The sequence below is a fragment of the Haemaphysalis longicornis genome, unplaced genomic scaffold, assembly GCF_048455015.1.
Source record: "Haemaphysalis longicornis isolate Haplotype H1 unplaced genomic scaffold, Haemaphysalis longicornis Haplotype H1 scaffold_8, whole genome shotgun sequence".
Lineage (NCBI taxonomy): Eukaryota > Metazoa > Arthropoda > Arachnida > Ixodida > Ixodidae > Haemaphysalis > Haemaphysalis longicornis.
Genome location: NW_027526445.1, coordinates 187549947 through 187574067, shown reverse-complemented (window position 1 = coordinate 187574067; position 24121 = coordinate 187549947). Strand labels below are relative to the sequence as shown.

General features: G+C 46.9%; 1 protein-coding gene across 1 annotated transcript in view; it reads right to left on the bottom strand.

The window, feature by feature from the left end:
* The window catches only part of LOC144148624 (uncharacterized), a 61190-nt gene extending 37806 nt beyond the window's left edge, over window positions 1–23384 (bottom strand). The window contains exons 1-4 of the mRNA XM_077680135.1: window positions 23282–23384; window positions 21935–22228; window positions 16526–16751; window positions 7749–7896 (exon numbers count right to left, since the gene is read on the bottom strand). Coding sequence (XP_077536261.1) covers window positions 7749–7896; window positions 16526–16751; window positions 21935–22228; window positions 23282–23315 — 702 coding nt within the window. The 5' untranslated portion in view covers window positions 23316–23384. The remainder of the gene's footprint in view (window positions 1–7748; window positions 7897–16525; window positions 16752–21934; window positions 22229–23281) is intronic.
* Between the last annotated feature and the right edge of the window lie 737 nt (window positions 23385–24121).

Sequence of the window (24121 nt, the reverse complement as noted above, 5' to 3'; positions counted from 1 at the left end):
ATTCTTTAGAAGCACCCTAATGTGAATAGGCCTACACCACATTGCTACACAGCGAGCGTTTTTATAGTCGGCTTCACTAGCATGCAGAAATGCATTCCCGGAATCTAAAGAAATGCATTTCTTTAGAGGAATCTAAGCAGTTTGTGTGAAGCCCGTGGTACATTTTATTAGCTACGAAATTGAGACTCGGTCTACCCTAGAAGAAATGTGTATTGATACCCGTTAAAGGGACTGCGCAACTCTTCACGGTTTCGCTCATTCCTTCGTGTGTGGAAAAGTTGCGAAAGCTGCAGTTATCACCAGAACGGAGGCGCACTGCGTGATTGGCTCGTCGCGGCAGATGCGCCTCCCCTTTCCGCTTTGCTTTTGTGGCTTTCTTTTTAAAAGCAGCATTCCTGAGACTAGAGTACACCCGGCCGATATCCGCTACACCCCTGTAACGACGTAATTTAAGGGGTCGAAGAACGCCAAGACCGGAAGAGAAAACTGTCTTGAGCAGGTTTTGGGCTATCTGAAAAGCATAGAGCAGTAATTTTGGCTGAGGAACTGGGTGGCCTCTTATTCTAAGTAGTGGATGTGCGTGGTGACTATGTTCAGCAAACAATTCAGATTACGAAAAAAGTTGCAAGTTGTGTTGCAGGGTCGTTTTGCAGTCTGCCCCACAGCTGTACACGAATGCGTTGCTAGAAACGTTTTTTCACGAAACGGACAACCATCCGAGCATGCCAAACCGGTTGATGATACTGGCATTCATGATATGAAGACTGATATTAAATTTATGAAGGCCTTAGAGCATTCTATTACGCATATTATTAAGACATCATGTATTCCGGCTACACAATCAGTGCATACAAATTTTGGTTGACCGCTAAGCACATGTGAATTGCTAGAAAGATACTCATCAGAGGCCAAATCAGTGGTCCTGCAAGAAAACAAAAATGTTTACGCATATAGCAAAATTGACCAGCATGCGTTCATCTGGAACTCCGTGCGTACCAGTATACCATTTTATTCACAGAACAAGGACAGGCGTTGCAGCCGTCACTCGACGCAAGTGCTACTTCTGGAGCCCACTAGCGCTCCGGCAAAGTTACCGCCCGGGTGCAGTGTTTCTTCATCAACGCTCTGTGCCACGCAGATCAAGACATCCACGCCCCCGCCTCTGGTACGTATATACGGGTGGGAATTTTTAGGTCGCACTTTCCCTGCGTTATATTGGATGTGCACCATATAGAATTATTTGACGTTGTCGAAGTGCTCTACGAGGCTGGACTTCCCAAGACGACCGACTTTCTTTGGCTACCTCAACTTAGACATTTTGCTCTGTCTTTCACTCCAACCAGCCAGGAATGGTGCTGATGGGCGGCTTATTGGTGGGCTACTAACCCACGGATTTTGTTTGGTGAATTGGGGCGGAAAAGATGATTTAAGAAGGTGTAAGAGAAGGAGGGAAAAGACGCAGAGAGTGAGGGAAGCAGGTTAGGGCGAGTACAGGAAAAAGGCTGCAAAAGGGAACGGACAGATGAGGAGTTGGAAGCGAATGGGGAAGTTTTCGCAGAAAGGTGTGATTGGTTGCTGATGAGGAAAGCAAGGAGCAAACGAGAGGGACGGGGAGAAGGTTCTGCGATTGTAACGGGATAATGGGAGAGATAAATATGGGGAAAAAGAAGGAGAGAGTCCGAGCAGAGCGAGAGAAAGGAAACTGGGACAGTGAAGATAAATCTTGTAGAGGAACGGTGGGGTCTAGGGAAGAAGGAGGGAAATGTGGAAAGAGATTAAAGGGAAAGGGACGGGAGGGACTCGGAAGGGATTTAAGTGCGGCTAATGATATCAATAGCGTGCACATTAGGAGGATGGGAAAAGACGAGGTGAAGGAGTATTGGATAGAGAGAGCAGGAAAGAAAGAAGGGAGAGGTTGGTGAAAAGTGTACTGGAACGGGGCTAATTCTGGGAGGGAATTTCGAGGTTCCTGTATATGAGTATAACATGATAAAAGATGTCATGTGGTGAGGAAGGCAGGAGGCAGGAGAGGGAAGGAGAATGGATGGTGGTGAAGGATATTGCAGTAGGGAGGTTAGGATGTAAGGACATAAGGGGTATAAAGATAAAAGGGATATAAAGGTATTTAGGATATAAGGGGAGGGCGGAAACGGTGGAAAGGCCGACGTAAAAAGCGAGAACGCCGCAAAGAGGTAATAAACGCAATTCATTGAGCTTCAAAACAGGGATGAGGGAGACGAGGCCCAAGCTCCGGCTCCGGGGAATACCCGTGCCGTAGATGCGGCCACAGCTCTGTCGAAAAACAGGAGCTGGTTGTCGAGCAAGGGGCCGTCCATGGTAAGTCTCCAAGGTCTATGAGGGGAACGAGGAAAAAGCGAACGGTGCTGGTAGTGGCGACGTGTTTCTGCAGTCCGAGGTGGCGGAAACCTAGAGATGGTGGGCGCCGGATCGAGAAACCCTGAGAGAAAAGGGCGAAATACCCGTGTTGCGGCTGCAGAGCCAGACCAAGATTGTGTCAGAGCCGCACAACTTGCACTTGGGGTCGGCGACCTTGTCAGAGTAAAACTGGTGTAGTTTAATTAGACACATGACTGTGTTTATTTGCAGTCTTCTTAGTGTTGTCTGGGGTGTCTTTGTGAGGATGGAATTAGGGTTTTGTAGCCGTCGACTCCTGGCTCAAAAAAGATGCGACTTCGGCGAAAAATCCGAAGACGTCGTGTATCAATTGCACCAATTTGTGTTTAATTGTTACGGGTGTTGCCGGTAGAGGTCGGATGAGGGCGAATTTGCAGGACTCAACTGTTGTGCTCCAGGTGGGTTAGAGCGCTGGCCTCGGCGTGAGCTCGATCATTGCCCCGTTGCCAAAGTGTGTCGGGGTCTAAATCAGGTGAAAATGTGTGAACAGAATCTTCTTGGCTGCTTCGAAAATTATGCCCGAGGAGAAGTTTCAGCACGCCTCCGTGGAGTCAGAGTCAACATCGATGACGGGGTATAGTACTGTTGGTTCTTAAGCAATGGCCAAGGCAATAGCCGCATATTCGGCTCCGGAAACGTAGACGTGTATCAAAATTGCCATGGCAGAGACAGTGTTTCTGCTTCCATCGATCCCTGCCGCATCCACTCGTCGTTGATTGCGGCCGGCGCCCGTAATGTGCAGGGATGTGGCAGCAGGTGTTGCGACCGAGTGGGGGCACCCGATCCGAGCTCCGTGGCCTCCGACATACGAGTGGTAGCGTGTATGATGCGAGCGGCCAGCCGCTGTTGCAGCCGTGAAGAAGTCCAGAAGCCAAAGAACAATGCCCCGACGGGCGAGGTTACAATACAGGACTCGAACAGAGCGACAGCATGGATTCGCTGCTCTAACAGGAATTGTTTACAGCGCTTGCGGGGGTCTATTTATACCCAAAAGCGGTAACTGTCAAAACGCCAACAAGCGGCAACACGTCACGAACGTCACAGACACACACGACGCTCTTTCCAGAGTTCGTGACAGTCGGTAGCCTCGGCGCACGTTGAGTCCGAGAGAGGGGAGAGAGAAGGACTCTGCTGAGTTCGCGGGGCCCCTGTGTCCTTGAAGAGCGTTGAGACGAGCCTCGCCGGCAGCCGCCGAAGTTTTGAAATGCGCCGAAAGCGAAGCGTCTGACTCGGCTTGTCGAAACTTGTCACCGACATGGTGGCGCCTGACGGCAGAAAGGCGCACGCAGTGGCTTCGCCGCCGAGGAGTGATGCGGGAAAGTACGGCGGCGCTGGCCGATTCGTAACACAGGGTAAAGTATTGCTTTTGGGTTTACGGCAGAGAGGTGTGCTTTGGTGGTGGTTGCTCTTTTCGGCTTGCGGTCTCTGTGTAGCCTTGGATGCATATTTTGGAGGGATCTGGTCGACAGAACGGAGAATGATATGTGTAATGTTAAGGGACAAGAAGAGAGTGGAGTTGGTCGGAGAATAAATGCGTGTTAAGGAGGACAAGTTAGTGGAAATTAAGAAAAATTTGGGGTGGGCAGGGAATGTAATGTGAAGGCAAGACAATCATTGGCCATTAAGGGAGGCAAAGTGGATCCCTAGAGAAGGCAAGCGTGACAGGGGGCGGAAGAAAGTTAGGTGGGCAGATGAGATGAAGAAGTTTGCGGGGGCGAATTGGTCGCAGTTAACATAGGAACGGGATAATTTGATATCTATGGGAGAAGCGTTTGCCCTGCAGTGGGCGTAGACATATTTGTGAAGATATAGATGATGATGATGTTGTTTATGACGATGATGATGGTATGGTGTTGATTATGATGATAGATAGGTATTCTAGTCCGCCATGACATCGCTACTGATGTTTTGACTCAACTGTCGGGGGTCTCCTGCGTCGAAAACCCCAAGTAGTGTTCTACGAGTACCCTCGCTTCTATTTTTTTTTAATTTGGGTTGTGATCATATGGGTCATCGTATGGGTTGTGACTGGCTCTTCGAACGTCTTACAGAGGCCTACCTGTTCTAGTCTGTAAGCATTGGTTGATTTTTGTGGGCCCAACGCCTGTTTATACTGTTTTCATATAATATTTCCCATCTCTTCAGTTTCATTAGCCCAAAGGCTGAGGTATGACGTGCTGTAAACGATTCTTAAATGACAAAGGACTGTATAATATCCTCGTGATATCCGCTTAGTAATGTTTGGTTCGTAGAAGAAGGTGGTTGGTGTCGCCGTGGATGGGTGAAAATAGCCGATGACGCTGACGCAGGAGGTAGAGGATGAAGAAAAAGTCTATTTACACCTATTTACAGACGATGAAGCAAACATAAGACAAAACGAAAACTGGGTTACAATTAAGAGGCGCCGCAGCGCACAAAGGGTGGTACCGCGGCGCGATCCCTAAAGGGGGCCCGGAGGCCAAAAGTGTGCCGAACCGCCGCGCGGTTGGCTGTAACGTGCGTGAAGCTCTGGCGCCCAGAGGCTACCACGGGAGCAAGTCTGCCAGCGTGCGCTCTCGGCGGCTGCTCCGGACGAACTCCTTGAAGCATGCGCGAGCAGGGCGCACGCAAAGCCGCCTCCTCACAGCAGCGCACATTCCAATTGGGGTTTTGTCCTCCGCTCCCCGCCTGTCCGTCCCCGAAGGTCAGGGGGATAGGAATGCTTTCCCCGACGCCGCGTAACAAGCCGCCGGGGAGACCCAACAAAGGGTTGCGACTCGCTGGCGTCGGCGGAGGCCGCCCCGACATTCCGCCACCGGATGGGGGGGACGCAACTAAGCCGCAAGAAGGGCGGAGGGTTATCTCCCTGACGAGGTGCATCGGCGCTGGCATCATTACACGCTTCTTTCATACCACAGTTTCTGCTTGCGATGCTCTTGATGGGTTGATTGTTCGTTGGTGTATTTCAGATTCTCAATCATGGTCGTGCTACGTCCTAATTTTAGAAGGTGCAGCCTGAGGTTGAGTATGTTGGAAACTTTATTGATCAGCTGGTCACAGATTTGGATTGTTGGTCTCTCAGAACTGCGGACTTTTCTAGGGCGCCTGTGGCGCCGTCCAGCAGAAGCAGGGTTCAAGAAAAAGAGCCATGGAACAGGGTAATCCAGGTCCTCTGGGCCCTCCTCTCCACGTTCAGCTCCTTCAACGCCCTTTTTGCACCTTCTTGTCCCTCCACCTCCCTGTTCTCCTCGCTCTATACATCCCACATTGCCCCCCCTTCCACACTCCTACATTCCTATTCCTCTCATAAATTTCTCACTGATTCCCAGTTGTCAATGGCCCATTACTGACCAGGCTTACCAGTAACACTTCTCACTGATTCGAGTGATAGACAGACCGACAGACACAGACACAGACAAGCAAACACAGATAGACAGGCAGACAAACAGACACAGACCAACAGACAGACAGGCAGAGAAGACAGGCAGACGCAGACAGACAGACACACAGACACACTGACAGACAAACAGACAAATATTCGCGTTTAGATAGTCTAAGAAACACGGGCGTCTGAAAGAGTCTGCCTGCTTTTTCGCCTCCTGGGACTGGTCGGATTCGTGACCAACGGTAAAAGGGCACCGCATCTCACCGTTTGCCGATCTCGGTCACCTAGCTTTGGAAAATCATTACCAGTTTTCTGCAGCGCTACGTGACCTTCATACGCAATAGAAAAATTAGTCCCACCTCCCCTCGCGGGAATCCCTGTGTAGATGCGACGCATAAGGGGTTCCGTTGTTGTTTCCGTTAGGTTAATTCTCCCATCGCGTGAAACGTGGCGCGGCTATGACGCAACACAATCTAACACAATCCACTTTAATCCAATCCAATTCAAATCCAATCCAAGCCAAGCCAAGCCACTCCAATCGAATCCAATCCAATGACCCTCGCGAGTGAGTGTTCGCTATCGGAGAGGAGAGGGGGTGAGCGGCGGAGAGCGCAGCTCGCGCGGCGAGGAGAATGGGGGAGGGGTGTGGACGGACAACAACGCCGTATGGAGGGACAATGCGAGTGAATGAGATGCAGTCGCATCTAAAAGTCGTTCCCGATAACAAAGCGGTTCCCGTCACTTGAATTCATCCCTACAGGAACAGTACACCGAGCCTATTCCGCCTCCGTGGCCGACGGGGCATGCGGCAGTGTGAAGAAATACCATGGTCTTGGATTGCAACAGACCGCGTTGAAACCCAGCACGACAACCCTTGGGTGGTTCCTGATGCAACACCGCTTGTGCGACATTGCCTGTCAAGTCCGTCATTTTCCAACGGATGCCGTACTGACTCCTGAGGCATGTCCGCCGGCGCGCGCCACCCCACGGATGAGCGCAGAGACTGGGCATCCTAGGGGCTAAAAATGGAAGCGTAGGATTGTGAACTAGCGAACGCTGCACAAAACTGTTAATCGTTTCATATAGTTTTTGTTAGGCGGCGTTGCCAGGTGAACAGTACTCAGACCGGAAGCACGCGGGAAGTTTAGCGAGTTGGGTACGGAGGAGTGATCAACGAGAAAGTGGGTATTTCACAATTACTAGCTGACGCGACAGGCAAAGGCGGCGTCGCCTAATGTAACTGCATTGCGCGCAGGGTGTTTTCTATTCCTCAAGCTGTGCAAATAAATTCCCGATTTAGACTTCCGTTAAGGAAAACCTGCAAAACCTGCATAAACTCTTTCACTTTTTGCTTCGTGCCTGAAAGCGTTTCGAAATCGCCAGCACAGAGTGGCACAGCAGATGCAACTTCCAGTTCCGGCTTTGCTTTTGTTCGCTTCCTAAAGCTGGCGGTAGAATGGAACTCAAAGAATGCGGCCAATATCCCCCCTATCAGTTGAATGACGTCATTCGAGCGCCGCCTGAACAATGCCCAAAGCGATGAAGAGAAATTTTTTGTGGTTGTTTTCAGGTTGTGAGCTGGGCGTAGGGCAACAATATTTGGCTGGAGTACTTTGTGTCCTTCTGATATGAGTACAAAATGCGCTTGTTGACTAAATTCCGAAAACATAGCAGATTTTGAGAATAGTTGCAGAAAATATGAAGGAACCCTTTTTAACAGGGAAATACAATACCTTGTATTAAACTAAACGCTACAAATTTTAATGGGAATAGGACGAACACCCTTAGATGTCTTTTTGGAGAAAAGTCACGATGGAAGGAGCAGGAATACCGTAACCATCACTGCTCAAAAAAGTTTTCACAAATCACAGTTTAAGGTTAACCTGTGATGTGATAGTCTACATGGACGCAGGTGGCTTGATTATTAGACTTCAGGACGTGACAAAAGGTTGTGTTGAAACATACTCACTTTCATTACTTCTGTTGTGTTGTCTAGCAATGGCTTGAGGTCGTTCGCTTCGGCCAGTACGTTAAGGACGCCGTAGTGTGGGATGTTCTCCTGAGCCAGCCCGACTAGGACGTTTCGAATGCCCTTTATGCCTTCCACTGTGATGTAGCTGCAATACAGAGAGGCCGAAGTAACAGTGGTGTGAGTAGATGCTAATATTGGCGTGAATTCTAGTGAATGTCTATGAGGGTGGAATAAATATTTCGCCGAAGACAACCAATGACAATGCTTCTAAAATGAAAAACGATTCCTTCAAGGGCTGCACACGGAATCAAAGCATTTACAGTGCACTACCGTTAATATAAAGTGCACAGAGACAGCAAAACTCTTCGAATTAACCGAAGTTCCAATTAAACAATAACTGCGGCTGATTCTTCTGTCATAGGAATCGGTAAAACACAAAAGTGAAATGTGCAGGAAAATCTGCAGCTGAACAAGATTTGCCGGTTTGCGGCTGTCTTGTGGGTGTGCTTGGCGAGCGGCGTCCTGCTGGCGGGTCGCTTTGGAAAAGGTGTACTGGCGTCATTTCCGCGACGGATATGACGTCAGTGAAATCTCGGTGTATCCCGGCATAAAACACTTTCGTGTTAAAATATAAAAGCTGAAAACAAGCTACCCTGAGTATAACGTACTTTTTAGTACTAAAGGGTGCTTCCCCGTAAGAAGACTGTGTGCAGGGGAGCACCCTATACAGGCCGCTTGCTTCGTTGTACTGACGTCATTTCCGTGACAGATATAACGTCAGTGAAATCTTCGTGGATCCCGGAATAAAAGACTTTCGTGTTAAAAGAACACGAACCGAATTGTTATTAGTCCGCAACAAGTCTCCCTTCTTGATCCAAGTCGAGCATAAGGCATGGGTTGGCATAATAGTTGAGACTTTCCGCTCAAATGGAATCCAGAAGTGTCCACCACTAATACTGCTCACCCAGCGCTGTACGCAACGAAGAAGGTTGAGGACCCCAAAAGAGAAAAACGCGCACGCTGGTGTGAGTCTCGACTGGCCTGCCGCCTTAGAAACTGTGCGATCCTCACTTCGATGGCGCAGACATCAGCACGAAGCGTGGCGCTGTCCTTAAGATAAAAAATTTACACTTGTCAACAAACAAAAGTCACTTCCCTGCTTCTTACCTGAAATAACTTCCAATTAACAGATTTAGTTTCGAATTGTATAGCAATTTTTTCCAATCAATTGCATGTCAAATTACCGGGACCAGGGCATCATTTATAATTACTCGACATTTTAAATCCCCGTCTTCTAATTAGCGAGGGTCGACTTGTTGACTTGATCGGGTAGACAGCATTTGCAGTAAGCGTACGCCTAATTGTGATATTTAGATTCTCCGCCGCAGTCGCGACTGACCGACAGACCGATCGAATGCGTGGCTGACAGACGGACTCACTGATTGGTCGATTGAAAGAACCAAAAGAAATTTTTCAAGGAACTTAAATCTTCTTACCTTCTTTGAAGGCGAAGTTATTATTGCTTCCCTGTTATACTCATCGATTACTTTTTACTGGTACGTCGTGTTTGCGTCCCTTAATTCGTGTTTGTTAGTCGTTTTTTGGCACGATAGCTTCGACAGGACCACTGGTGCAAATCACGTAAGAGCTTCTCCAAGAACACGGTTCTCCGTGGCTGGACTGCCCATGTTCTACTTACGGGCCGTCACGCTCAACTTTCACGTGATATAGGAGGAGAGATGCGCAAGCGCCGAACATTCGCGCCGATGAAGCTCAGGGTCCGCCGCTCGCTTCAAGCGTTTGCGCTCAGCGTCGCGTGCCCTTCGCTGCGCAGCTTTGTCTTCAGTGGACGTAGCGTTGCTGTTAGTTTGTGGGGTGGTGCTGACGCTTGCTTGCGCCAACCCACTAACTGAAGGGACTGTTGCTTCCATCACACTTCATAGGAAGAACGGAATGAAGTGGAGTCAACCGCAGCAAGCGCTGAACTGAATGCGCGCAGCGCGCTACCCGATTTACATTCAAGGTTGAAGGAGAGGCGACGAGAGGAGGAGAGATGCGCAAGCGCCGAGCATGCGCCGCGAAAGCAGAAGCGAGAACGCGGGAGAAGGGAAAGCGAAGTGCACGCAGCTGGTACGAGAGAAGAAGTGGCGGGAGTATCGCGCAGCTGTGGGAGAGAGGGAAGGAGGAGAGTTGCGCATGCTGAGTGCGGACGCCGACGCGGGACATGCCCAGACTATAATTTGCTCCGCACCTAAAACTAGTACCTTCTACATAGACCGGTTCATCGACCGAAAAGCTCTCGTAAGGTCTCTGGACACACTGCGCATGCGTGAAACAGGGCTTCCGTCGTGTCAAAACGGTGACTTGAAAATCTCGAAAAAGGAACGGTAACAGATAGGACAACACGCTCGTCAAGCCGCCCAGACAGCCAACATGCGTCACCTGGTGTGGGACTGTGAAGGACTGAAGGACGCACGTGACAAACATCGCCCGTCATCCGTATCTACATACGAGGACTGGATCCGGCCAACATGCGACCACAAGAGAATTCTACTCTCACTGTGGACATTTGCGTGTGAAGCCTCCATAGTGCGACGCACGTAATCCCCTACCCTTTTCCCCGCACCGCAACAGGCCTAGTGCCGTCCTATTCATAATGCATTTTACAACAACAACAATAACGAGGAAGAAGTACAATAGTATACCTCTATCTCATAAACCACGTTATCATCATCATCAGCCTATCTACGCAAACTTCAGGGCAACGGCCTCTCTCATGGATCTCCAATTATCCCGGTCCTGCGCTAACTGCGACCAATTTATCCCCGCGAACTTCTTAATCTCATCTGCCCATCTAATTTTCTGCCGCTCCCTGCCGCGCTTGCCTTATCTGGGGATCCACGCTGCTACCGACCAACGGTTATCTTGCCTTCTCAGTACGTCTCCTGTCCACACCCATTTATTCTTCTTAATTTGTACTAATCTGTCCTTAACACGCGTCTTTTCACTAACCCACTCCGCTCTGTTCTTGTACTTTAATGTTACACCTATCATCCTCCGTTCCATTGCTAGCTGAGTCGTTCTCAATTTAAGTTGAACCCTCTTAGTGAGCCTCCAAGTTTCTGCCCCGTAGGTGAGTACCGGTGAGATGCAGCTGTCATACACTTTCTTCTTCAGCGACAATGGTAGGGTGCTATTCATTACCTGAGAATGTCTGCCGTATGCACTCTACCCCATTCTGATCCTTCTAATTATCTCTGCCTCATGGTTGGGATCTGGGGTAACAACTTGGCCTAAGTAGATATATTGGTTTACCACTTCCACTGCCTCCCCCCTACCCCAAACTGCTGTGCTGTCCCGAGGTTATTGATCATTACTTTGGTTTTCTGCATATTAATTTTTAGGCCCACTGTTCTACTCTGTTCGTCCAGTGCAGAAAGCATGCTTTGCAATTCGTCCCCCGAGTTACTTAGCAAGGCAACGTCATCAGCAAATCTGAGGTTGCTGAGGTATTCTCCATTAACTCTTACTCCCACCTGTTCCCAATCCAACGTTCTAAATACTTCTTGTAAACATGCTGTGAATAAAATTCGAGAGATTGTGTCTCCTTGTCTGACGCCCTTCCTTATAGGTATTTTACTGCTCTCCTTATGGAGGATGTTGGTAGCTGTGGACCCATTGTAGATATTCTCTAGTATTTTTACATAATGCTCATCTACCCCCTGGTTCCGTAATGCCTGAAGGACTGCTAAGGTTTCGATCGAGTCAAATGCTTTTTCATAATCTATGAATGCTATACATAGGGATTCGGTATACTACGCGCACTTCTCTATCACCTGATTGATCGTGTGAATATGGTCCATTGTTGAATAACCTTTACGGAACCCTGCTTGTTCTTGAGGTTGACTGAAATCTAAGGTTGCAGAAATTCTGTTAGCGATTACCTTGTAGACGACTGACAGTAAGCTGATCGGCCTGTAATTTTTCAAGTGCTTCTTGTCGCCTTTCTTATGGATTAGGATGATGTTCGCGTTCTTCCAAGATTCCGGTACACTTGCGGTCATTAGGCATTGCGTATACAGATTTGCCAGTTTTTCAAGTACAATTTCTCGGCCATCCTTCAAGAGGTCTGCTGTTATCTGATCCTTACCAGGTGCTTTGCCCCCTTTCATTTCTTTCAAAGCCTTTCTTACTTCTTCGGTCGTTACTGGTAGGATGTCTATCTCCTCCGAGATACTTTCTCGTTCGTCATTATCCTGAATGTCCCGGCTACTGTACAGATCCCTATAGAACTCCTCGGCCACTGTGACTATTTTATCCCTATTTGTGATGACATTCCTTTGCTTATCTTTAAGTGCATACATCTGATTTTTCCCACGCCAATACGCCTCTTCACTGCTTTCAGGCTACCTCCGTTCTTTACAGCGTATTCGATCCTCTCCATATTATATTTCCGTATGTCTGCTGTCTTACGCTTATTGATTAACTTCGAAAGCTCCGCTAGTTCTATTCTGTCAGCGGGGGTGGAGATTGTCATGGTTTGCCGTTTCCTAATTAGATCCTTCGTTTCCTGTGAAAGTTTGCCAGTATCCTGTCTAGCCATCGTGCCCTCGACTTCTACTGCACACTCCGTGATAATGCGTGTAAGGTTGTCGCTGGCTTCCTGTGTCGTAATCTCGGCTTCCTCGTTAAGAGCTGAATATCGGTTCTGCAGCGCGATCCTGAATTCTTCTACTTTACGTCCTCAATTTAGCGTGGACCCTTTTAGTGAGTCTCCAAGTATCTGCCCCATAGGTGAGGACCGGTAATATGCAGCTGTCATACACTTTCTTCTTCGGGAACAATGGTAGACTCCCTTTTATTATCTGAGAATGCCGGCTGAATTCCCTTCACCCCATTCTTATCCTTCTTATCATCACGTATCGATATACACGCCACCACGTATTGATATACATTGAATAGTTGGTATACACAGAAGCCTCTGGATAAACGGAACTTCAAGGGACCAAAAATATTAGTTCCGTTTACAGGAATTCCGCTTACTGAGATTGATTTGTGAAAGAGCAAATATATATGCGTACACACTCTTAATACCGTTTCATGAAACTTTAAGCACCAGAAGGTGGATGCAGCTCATCGATTTTCAGAAAGCAAGAAAACTACAAGAGGTTTAGGCACAGCATTCACAAAGTTATTTGGCAACAATGAGCCGCTGTTCACTAAAAATGCATCAATTTTTTTTTGTTTGAGCCCTTGCAACTGCATATTCACGGAGGCTAGAGGCCTGAACTTCGCAAGTGCTTACGCGCCACCGAATTTAGAAGACGGCACCGTGGTAATGAAGCGCGAATAACTGCCTCGGCGTTTTGAATCGAGTCCGAACGACTGGAACAAGAACTGCGATGTTGCATTCGCTGCGTTGACACTCCTGACCACTGCTGAGACGATGCTTACGAGACGAACGAGGTTAAACAAAACATGGAGGCAAAAAAAAAAGCGATACAGCCGGAACCGTAAAAAGCTGATTCTCATGACAACGCGTTTGACAAGAAGTTCCATTCGTAGTTCCGTTTATACGGTGACGCGGAAGTTTTAGTTCCGAGTACTGAGAGTTTTTTTGCGTTATCTGAATACAAAACCAGCCACCTTACAGCCTACTGTTCCGTTTAAGCGGTAATTCCGTTTTAGCGATTTCCATTTATCGAGAGGGTACTGTAGATACATTTCCGTAGTGCGGGGACAATTATCGCAAGGGTCTTATTTATTTATCTATTTAGGTACCCTAAGGGCCCAAGTGGGCATTACATTGGGGGGGGGGGGGGGGGGGGGAATGAGTTGAAAGCCGACACAACGTACAATATTGTAAAAAGAAAAGAATCAACGCAACAAAAGTGACATTAGAATATCATAAATGCACAAAAACTATACAATTGCAAAATACAGCGTGAAACATTATATCCAAAGAACAAAAAGTGGAAAAGTGACAGAAAATCTGGTATTTGCAAAGCAGGAACACACATTTACAGCCTGGAAAAGATGAGCATGATCAAGGCAAGTTACAGGGTATTTTGAATCACTAAAAAAGCGAGGAGTGCGGTTGGTCCACTAGGTAAGGAATTCCATTCGTTGACTACCAGTACAAGGGGTGAGTTCTGATATTTGTTTGTTGGGGCAAAAATTGGGCTAACTTTGTGAGCGTGCTCGGTGCGTGTGGACGTATATGGTGCCGGGAGGATAACTTTGCGAGCGAATGGTGTTGGATGATGGTACAGGGTGTGGAAAAAAGTTAATCTTGAAAACTGCCTGCGTTGGGTGAGAGGGGGTAGATTAAGTTCGTCCTTCAAGGCAGATACACTCTGGTATCAGTACGATGATACAATGAAGCGCGCGGCCTTGTTCTGTACGGATTCAAGCATGTTAGTCAGACACATATGATGTGGATGCCAGATGATTTGCGCGTATTCTAGTGAAGAGCGGATAAGAGTATTATACGCGTGAAGCCGTGTCTCTGAATTAGCCAGATAGAGGCGACGCTTGAGCAGGCCGAGCTTTTTACACGCCTTTGATGTGATTTTTTCTATATGGGGGGCCCAGTTTAAATCGGAGGTGAATGTAACTACAAGATATTTGAAGGATCAAACTGATTCAATTTTGGCATTATCGATTAAGTAATTATAAGTTTCTGATCTTGTCATAGAAGAAAAATTGCACATGCTTAAATTTTTCTACGTTTATTTTCATCAGCCATTTTTCGCACCTTTCAGTTAGAGCAAATAAATCATGCTGGAGTGTAGAAACGTCATCGGAAGTTACTATTTCTCTATAAATAACACACTCGTCGGGAAAGAGACGGATTGATGAGGAAATGTTACATGCGAGGTCATTTAAATAAATTAGAAATAGTAAAGGGCCTAGTACGGACCCTTGGGGGACTGCTGATGAGACACCCACAGGGTTAGAAACATGGTCGTTCAATCTTACAGATTGCCAACGGTTTGTAAAAAACTGCGAATCCAGTGGGTTGTTTTGTTATCCAGATTAAGGTTACAAATTTTAAGCATTAGACGCTGACGTGGAACTCGATCGAAAGCCTCAGACAAATCGACAAAAATGGCATTGGTACAAAGCAACCTGTGCTGTGAAACGTGGAGATCACTGACCAGCTCCAAAAGTTGTGTCTGACATGAGAAATGTTTCCTAAATCCGTGTTGATTGCTAATGAAGAAGTTATTCTGGTTAAGGTGGGTTACAACATGCGTGAAAAGAATATGTTCCAGCAACTTGCAGCTGATTAAAGTAAGTGAAATAGGCATATAGTTAAGGGGATCAGACCGGTCGCCAGATTTGAAAAATGGTAGGGTATGGGCAAATTTACAATCGTCCGGCGAGATATCTGAATCTAGGGATTGGTGAAATAACAACGAAAGCAGGTAAGCTGAGTAATGAAAAGTTATTTTCAAGAGCTTCGCTGTTATAGCGTCAGGCCCGGGGCTAATCTTAGAAGCTAGGTGGTCGATAGCGCATGCCACGCCATGGGCTGTGATTAGAATGGGCGGAAAACTATAGAAGCTATGCTTGGTTGCGACGGCTCCAAAGAGCCATTTAAAGGCAGCTCGGTAGAGAAAACTCGGGCAAAGGCTCTGTTAAATTATTCGGCACATTCTTGCCGAGGATAACTTATCCCCGTTTGCATTTGCTAGGACGGGTACCGTGTTTTTCTTCTTCGGGTTTATAATGCTCCAGAATTTGCTTGGGTCGGTTTTCATTCTATGTTCTATTCTATGTTTTCATTCTATGTTCATTCTATGTTCCCGATTCGGATTTTAGGAGGTTTGACGATCGAGTAGACGCACTTTCAGCAAATGCTTTGACCAATTTTTGACGCAATTATGTTGTTAGGAAGGTTTTGCGCTTCTCTCAATTTTCGTTAGGAAGGGATTACTTTTTACAGCGGGGGGCCTTTTCAGTACCAAACAACAACGCTGGCGCTTCGCCCATCAAGGCACGCAATGCTTTCGCCATAAAAAAATTTAACCCTGCTCTGACCGGAGTGAATTGTTCTGAAACAGCGCAGCTGTGATTCTATTGTATGGGCTCCAAGCACGCAGCAAAAATATCTATAGGAGGAAAAACGGTGACTTGCGGTTGGTGTTCGCGAGCACCAGATAATGTTACAAGTAACACTAATGCCGACTAGAAAGCTCCGTACCTGAGACGAGGAAAGTAGCGGTAGCGCCACCTGATGGACGAAATAGTAACGGGCACAATACATTCTGTGCAGTGGAGTGCAGTCCAGTGAAATTCCGTGCAGTGAAATGCCGCTGTTGTACAGTGAAATGGCGATCGAGGCGGCCGCGCCGTTTATCCTCCCGCTACAGATGGCGCTAGCTTAACCTAGACAAAGCGCTTGAGGCGTTATCTGGCCGCCCTGGGAAGCAACGTTTCTCCACCCTGCCTTTTCTTAGACCATCGCTTGAACGTAAACAGACCCTCGTCCAAGAACGGCAGCACCTTCGCCCCGCAAATTCTTAGGTTTACGCAAAGAAGTCGCAGCCAAACATAAACAGGCGGAGGGTCCCCCCCCTTTCCCTCGATAGCTGGAGGCAGAGGAACCTTCCCCCGTAGAGAAAGAAACCACCCCCGCGAGATCACTGCGCCCTCTATCGCTGCCTCTGAGAAGGGCAGGTGAGGCGGTTCCCAGACAAACCCGTAGAAAACTTTATCAAAATCATGGGCAGCGTCCTTGTAGCCGTGAAGTGGTGTATACAACTCACCGGGCATCAAAGGCGGCCCCGCCCTCCGTTCGAGTCCGTTTCTTCATCTCTGTTTTGAACATCGTCCAACTGACGTCACCGACCGCCTCGTGCAGCTCGTACTTTTGTTGATCGTTAATCGTCACGATGAGGTTGCTGTAGTAGATGTAGGTGCACATCCCGTCCGGAGGATACACCCACGGAAGCACCGCCACTTGGTTAACGCTGCACAGCAGCTCTCGGATGACTGCGGGGAAATAAAGCACACCATTCATTTGTGTACCCGTTGGGATTATCTGTGTGGCGAGTGTTCAACATGGGTTGGCAGTCCATGTCTTTGTAACCTGTGAACAGGACCCATTGTTCCTAGAAACAGAGAACCCAATTACGCAGCGAATTTACTGTCTGCGGTAAATGTACTGCGTCGACACCAGCGGCGACACAACGTCTCCAGAAACAAGTAACGTGCAGGCGTTATGCTGTTGAACCGCACATGCAACGCAGCGCTAATTAGCGTGCCTTAAATTACTCCCGTGGGCCGCTGTGCATGTCTCTAATACCTGTGCTACACGGCCGTTTCAAATGTTGTCCAAAAGCCTTCGAACCAATTGTCTGTCGAGTACACGATTGCAAATATACAGCGCAAACTCAAAAGGGAGCATTCAACTGACTATTGTTAGTTGCCGTGTAAAAGATGCATAACGCAGTTTCATTAGCTGCACACTTTGCTTCACGTGTGAGCAAATATCGTTTCTAACTGGACAAACTTATTGACGTTCCTTCGGAGAGCACTTCGATATACAGTCCCGTTATGACGTAGTCAGTTATTATGAATTTCATAGTTAAGACGAGCAACCCTTTCACTCTCTAGTGACATACACAATGCAAAACAACGTCCGCTAAAGATGAATTTCTGATAATGCGAACAGATTTTCATGGTACCCTCCAGTTTGTCTTAACAGGAATATGCTTTAATATGAGGAAGTGCATTCATAAATTTGTTGGTGTTGTGCAGGCTATATGTGGCGGTTCTTATTGTGACCTAGTGTAACAAGTGACCAACAGCAGCCATTCTGGTGTTTATCAGTGTTGCCAGATGGCCGCTTCTGCGGCCTTACCGCTCGCGAGGCAAATCAGTGACCGCGGGGAGTCTGATCATCCATACGCCCTTCCTCCATACAGACTAAACTTTTTGACACCCTTTTTAGCAAAAAAGGGTGTATCATAAGTGGAAAAAGGGTGTTGGGAGGCCTTTACACCCTTTTTCTTGAATCTCAACACCCTTTTCCTAGCTCTACACCCTTTTCGTGTGAAAAAAGGGTATTGATAAACTTCAATACCCTTGGTTTTTTTAGGGTGTTGAAAGGGTGTGGAAAAGGTGTTCAGCTGTTCATTGAATAAGGCCATGATTGGATGCATAATAGCACTGTAAAGAACAAGACATCCCCTCATATACTTCTCTATCGCAAGAAGTTTTCAAACGCAAAAAAAAATAATTGCTCGTATGCAATGATCTCACGTTTCCATATGCCCAAGTTTAGCTTTGGCACGTAAAACACGTATTTGAACCTTCAAAATTAAAAAAAAAGACTAGTCGTGTGGCGAAAAGTGTGTTTACCGACAGCAACATGCTTGGATTTCTGTAGTAGTAGTTGGAACGGTTGTTCTGTAGGTTGTTGAAACGGTGTGAAATAGGTGTTCAGTTGCAAAAAAGAACAGCAGAGCTGGGGGTCAACATAGTTTCTTCCGCTGTTGCTAAGTTTTGTTATGGTTGCTAAGCTTTGCAATGTTCTTGCTAAGCTAGGATGACCGCCGAGGGGTGAGACCAAGTTTAACCGGATTTTACAAGGCTGTTCCAGTGTCCCCCCCCCTTACCCCACTTGCCAGGGGATCCAAGGGGGAAACAAGCCAGTTCGGCCGCCAGCTATGCTGTTTCTCCAGCCTTGCACCACTATTGCAAGCTCCGCCAATTTTTCGCCTTTCAGAATCCAAAAAAGACTAGTACCCTTAAAATGGTATAGTAAGAAGTGCGAATGCGATTACGCCCCTTGTGCTCACACTCTAAAAAGCTCGAAAGCCGACTTCACTGTTATAATACCCTATCTGCGGTGGTGCACCCTTTACAGGAGCAGCAGTTCTTTTTCTTTGTATTTTCTTGCTAACGCCACCGAAACTAGCTCAAGCTTAAAGAGTTTCACTGGCAATTATTATGCCAATTAATATTACTTTAACATAGTGAGGTACAAAACACCCCCCAGCTTGTAGAAAATGTTTAGTCCACCCGTGTAAACAGGTACAAAATGCCTCCCAAAGTTGGAGGTCTCTTCACCTTTTTTCTTAGTTGGCGGTCTTTTCTTGCATCCTTTTTCTTACGCCCTTTTTCTTTACGGCCTTTTTCTTAATGTCGAACACCCTAATTTGAAGTTTTTGCGAATCCGTGTGTTGATTTGTATATCCTCATAGTAAAATCCATACTTTCAAAATTAGCTCTAAAATATCTGTTTTTTGCGACAAGACCACAGACACGATCGGGGGGCTTTCCTCTGCTGGATATAAAAGCAAGAAGAGCACATGTATTACAAAGTAAGTACGCCCTCCCTGTACCGCTTGCATCCCGCTGGTTTTCTTGCTCATTTGTGTTCCAACTGTAACTTCTGCGTATTGACTGTTTGTGTTGAATGCTGCGCACTCCGCCGATTCACATTGCCAATCCGCATGCCGGATGCTCAACACCTTCTTTTTAGGGTGTTGTGCATCCTCAACACCCTTTTAAGGGTGTTGAGCTCAACGCCCTTTTTAGCCAGAACACCTTGTAAGGGTGTTAGCCATGGGACAATATTTTTACACCCTTTTCAAACAAAAAGGGTGTAAAAAAGTTTAGTGTGTACAGTACGGCCACCGACCGACTCCGTTTATGCCGACTAACCAGAAAAACAATGCGGACACCTCACCATCTACTAGACGCGGAGGAGTCCAGAAATATAAGGAAAATCCAGACCAATGCCTGCCTACATAAGTCCAGATCAGCACTTATGTTTCCAGATAAGTACAGTGAAGAATGCCATAAATTCCATCAGAAGGAGACCTTTTCCGCACTGCACGGAACTGCCCGACCATATGGCAGCAGAACAATTATAATACACCAATAGAATCCTGGAAAGCGACGCTGAGCAGCTCGAACCTCTCCAGTCAGCCAGAGCTGCTGGAAAGAGCCAAACTAGGGACTTTCGCCACTGGAGTCCTCGAAATAGGATTCAACCCTTAACTCTACCCCTCCCCCTCAAGCTTTGTTCTGAATAAAGTTCACTACTACTACTACTACTACTACTACTACTACTACTACTACTACTACTACTACTACTACTACTACTACTACTACTACTGCTACAACTACTACTGCTGCTGCTGCAACTACTACTACTACTACTACTACAACTATACTACTACCACTACTGCTGGCGCTAACATTGACAAGGTCATTTGTAAACAACACTGCCGACGACGCAGCAACACGGCACCTTCCGACACATTTTTCCAGCTCAGATGCTGCGAAGCGCGTTATCTTTGATTCGAGTTCGGGACGACGCCAGTCGCGAGCAGCCTCAGAGCGGGGACGACAAGCGGAGAGGAGACTACCACAATTGACCGACAGGAAACGCATCAGCAACAAAATGGAGGCGGGCATGAACGATCGTGCTGTAAACAAATATCACGTGATGCGAACGGACCAGTGATCCTGGAAGCGGCACGGAACAATAGGAGAAAAGAGTGCCGATACTCTGTAACCTTATTGAAAGTAGTGTGTGCATGATTCCCATGTTTTCAATTCTTGCCCACTTTTTTTGCAACGAGTGGAAGGGGCGCACTTGCTGGAATGAGAGTTTATTCGTTATCGCCTTCACCACTGCTCGTGTGGTGCTGTGCCACGCGGTAGGCTGCACCCTGCGCATTTCATCCCTGCAGAAGTCGGGTATCGCAGTTTAAATGTCACCGAACATGCGAAGCCTACTCGCACGTGCACGCCTCTACCGTGCCCCCAACTCTCCTCAATACCACCACTCTCCACCCATGCACGCATAAGTGGGTGGTTGCCGGTGACGCGTGCGTACCTGGTCGGAAAACACAGCGGCAGGAATGTCGCTCCAGGAGCCCCTCATGAGAAAGACATTCCGAGCCTTTCATTAGTTGGCCATATTTTGTATGACGTCGTTATCGCTCTGATTTTCTGTACTACCGATTTTATTTACGAAACTGTGCACCTCAAAAGGCATTAAATATACTATGGAGATATAAGAATATGGAGATATAACGACGGATTTTTGAGCGAGATTTAAAGCAGAAGCTCACTTGCGAGCTAAGCCTCCAGGCAATTCGCAAATAAAATCAGCCATCCGCATGGCCGATAGCTAAGTTACATTGGAAAAACACAAACTTATGTAAGAGGGGTGTACGATGCTGTGCACGACGCAGAATACTGCTTTTCATGTCGTCGCATATGCCATGTGCTGTAACGACACGTTGAGCATACAAGATGAATGAAACGTCCCTCTTTGGGGCTCATCAGATACTTTTATGAAATATTTCTGATGTCGGACCATGTGAAAAGACAATTGACCACCCAGACTTCATTTGAAGCACGACTGGGACTGTCTTGGAAGACCTGCCCAATGATGGAACGTTATAAGCTAAAATAAAACCGCCAGCTGAGGTTACTCCGAACATTCGCTTACGTCTATTGTACACACTGCAGACTCAGGTGAAAACTTCGGCGCAGAGGACGCGGACTACCAAAGAAATTAAAGAAAGAAGTAATGCAAAATCATTTTTTTCGGCACCGAATGGTTTCCCACTGATTTGGATAATGTTTGTGACTATGCTTTTCTTTTTTTGGAGATATTAAGTTGGACATCATACGTATTCTTCGCGCATTTTTTAATTATTTGGAGCATTATTTCTGTTCATTTTTCAAGATAAAGGAACAATATGTCGTCCTCTTTACGTCTTTTTTCATTTCTTTGTATATATAAATTAGCTGCACACACGTGTTTAGGTCATAAACCCATTGTAACATTACTTAGCGCGCAATAATTGTCGAAAAAACAGTTTCGCAAACACCCAGTCAAGTAGGAGGTTTGGCGGGGACTGAAATGTCAAAAAAGAAGGCTTCCGACGACTATACATAAGCTGTCAGGCAATTGCGTCTCTATGACGTTTTTACAGCGCATCAGAACCACATTACGGGTATATGTTAAGGTAGCATATTCCCATCCACGACAAGAATACATGCGACTTCCCGCATCTTCAGCGGGGCCTTTGCCGGTATTATTGTCACACTACATACCAGCGACCGTTACAACCCCTACTATTAAGGTGCGCATTGTCTCAAACCAGACTTTCAAGGAGTGTCTGCCTTCAATGGCACGTACTTACTCGGTGCCTTTGTGGTGGTCGTAGTGTTTGTAGTTGTAGTAGTAGATCTCTTTGTTGTTGTAGTTGTAGTAGAAGATCTCTTCGTGGTTGTAGTTGTAGTAGAAGATCTCTTCGTGGTTGTAGTTGTAGTAGAAGATCTCTTTGTGGTTGTAGTTGTAGTAGTAGATCTCTTTGTGGTTGTAGTTGTAGTAGTAGATCTCTTTGTGGTTGTAGTGAGAGGTCTCTTTGGGGTGGGCGTAGTTTTTGGAGTCCTAGTGGTAGTCGTAGTCGGGATCACACTCAAATTCTGGCGAGCTGCAAATTGTACACGTGAGCGCACTGCAATTAATGAAGAGATTGGAGAAAATGGTGGGGGCTTCTTTTATGAGTATTGCCCGGTTTTTGCGGATGAGTGGAAGGCTGCATTCCATAATTTACGACAGAAATCCCATCCCCATAATCAACAACAACATTGCGCCAGCGCTCTGCTGTGCCTACCTGCGTTTTAGTTGCACTTGCAATCTGCTTCGTATTTCGCGAAATCCTCACTATACCTTTATAACTACTGTCCCCTTGTCGATAAGGGGTTGTATCCCATTACCTTCGCTGTTACTGGAGGTACCTAGGGATTAAACACAGACAATTTGCCAGTGATAGTAGCTAGAGGACTTGTTCTCCGGCGCATTACCACAAAAGTGTGAAAAGACAAAAAGGTGCCATTTAATTTATAATACTGGGTTGATGAGTCATAAATCGTATAAAATTGCGAAAATAAAGCATGCACATGTTTCATAGACTACGGTTCGGCTTGAAAGCTACCTTGAACGTGCCGGCATTGCCCCAGCTTTAGTTTCGCAGGCTTTGAAAGAGATTAGGAGCAAGGTTTGGACTGCAGTGCAGGTCGTGCGTCCCGCCGCGGTAGGAGCATGTTCCCCGACACCCCGGCGGTTTCCATAGCCACCCATAGAGGACGAAATGGTTTCGCAGAGTGGGTCCCTCTCCATCCCAACGCTGGCGTTTCGCTGCCGATTCCTTCGCGCGGACCGCAAAATTGTCGAGGCGACAGCAGAGCCGTGGTCGGGAGAGCGGCCGTTGACATTTTAGCCGACACAATGGGACCGCACCTCCATTGCTTCAGCAGATTTCACACTGGATGGAACTGGGAATAATTTTTACGCCCTCAGTAATCCCGCCCCAGCCTCTCAACGTCAGCGAAAATTTCCGCCGTGGTTCGTGAGGAACCCTTATCAGCACCATACCAAGTGCATGTCCGCAACACTTAGGTGTTTATTTTTAGGGCGGGGGTTTTCAGGTGGAGAACTAAATTTTCTGTTCAGAACAATGTCAGATATAAAAATAGAGACGTACCAGGCATTGTAGGCATTGTAGGTATTGTAATCATAGTTTTGGCTTTACCAGTACCCGTCGGCCCAAGATCCGGTAGGTACGTCGCACTGGGAGATTGGGCTTCCTCTTCTGCGGAAATTGTCAAGCATCACAACCACCAGTGTATCAGCGTTCACAGCGTCGACGGTCAGGTGTTGTCTGAATGACAGCAACGCTTAAGCACAAGTAGCGTATAAGGCAACCATTTAAACACGGCAGCAGCGTCTTTCACCGTTTGTATGATGCACATCAGAGCCGAATACAACATAACCGAATGAAACCGTTTTATAAAAGCGATATTTCGCCTGCAGTGAGCCTTTTCTTAGAACGCTAACCAAGCGTTCATTTTAAATCAATCAACCAATGAGATCTTATTTGTACCAGGGTCAGTACAAGGGGTGAAAAAAGCGCACGTAGAAAAAGCTGCAACCATGCAGCTTCACAAGGCACCGTCCGCCGACGCAGCAATGAGAGGCTAAAAGCTTTAAATGTACGAGGAGACAAACGATTACACAAAACCTAAATACAACAAAAATGACTAATTACAACATTTAAATAAACGGATCTAGGATATGGTCATCCTTTAAAGCCAGAATGTCCGCTTCCTGTTTGTGAAAATAATTTAGCGTGTTGGGAAGTGTATACTTTAGAACCTGCTGTCCATAGTAAATCCGTGATGGTGGGGTTTTCCAAGGAGGCTTATATCAGTTTGCGTATACATTTATAGTTTCCTTTAAATATGCTGGGTCTAGAAAACTATCCAGTTTGCTTCGTTTTGCTACGTGTAGGTACGGATGAGTTTATGTAGATATATGTTTTCAG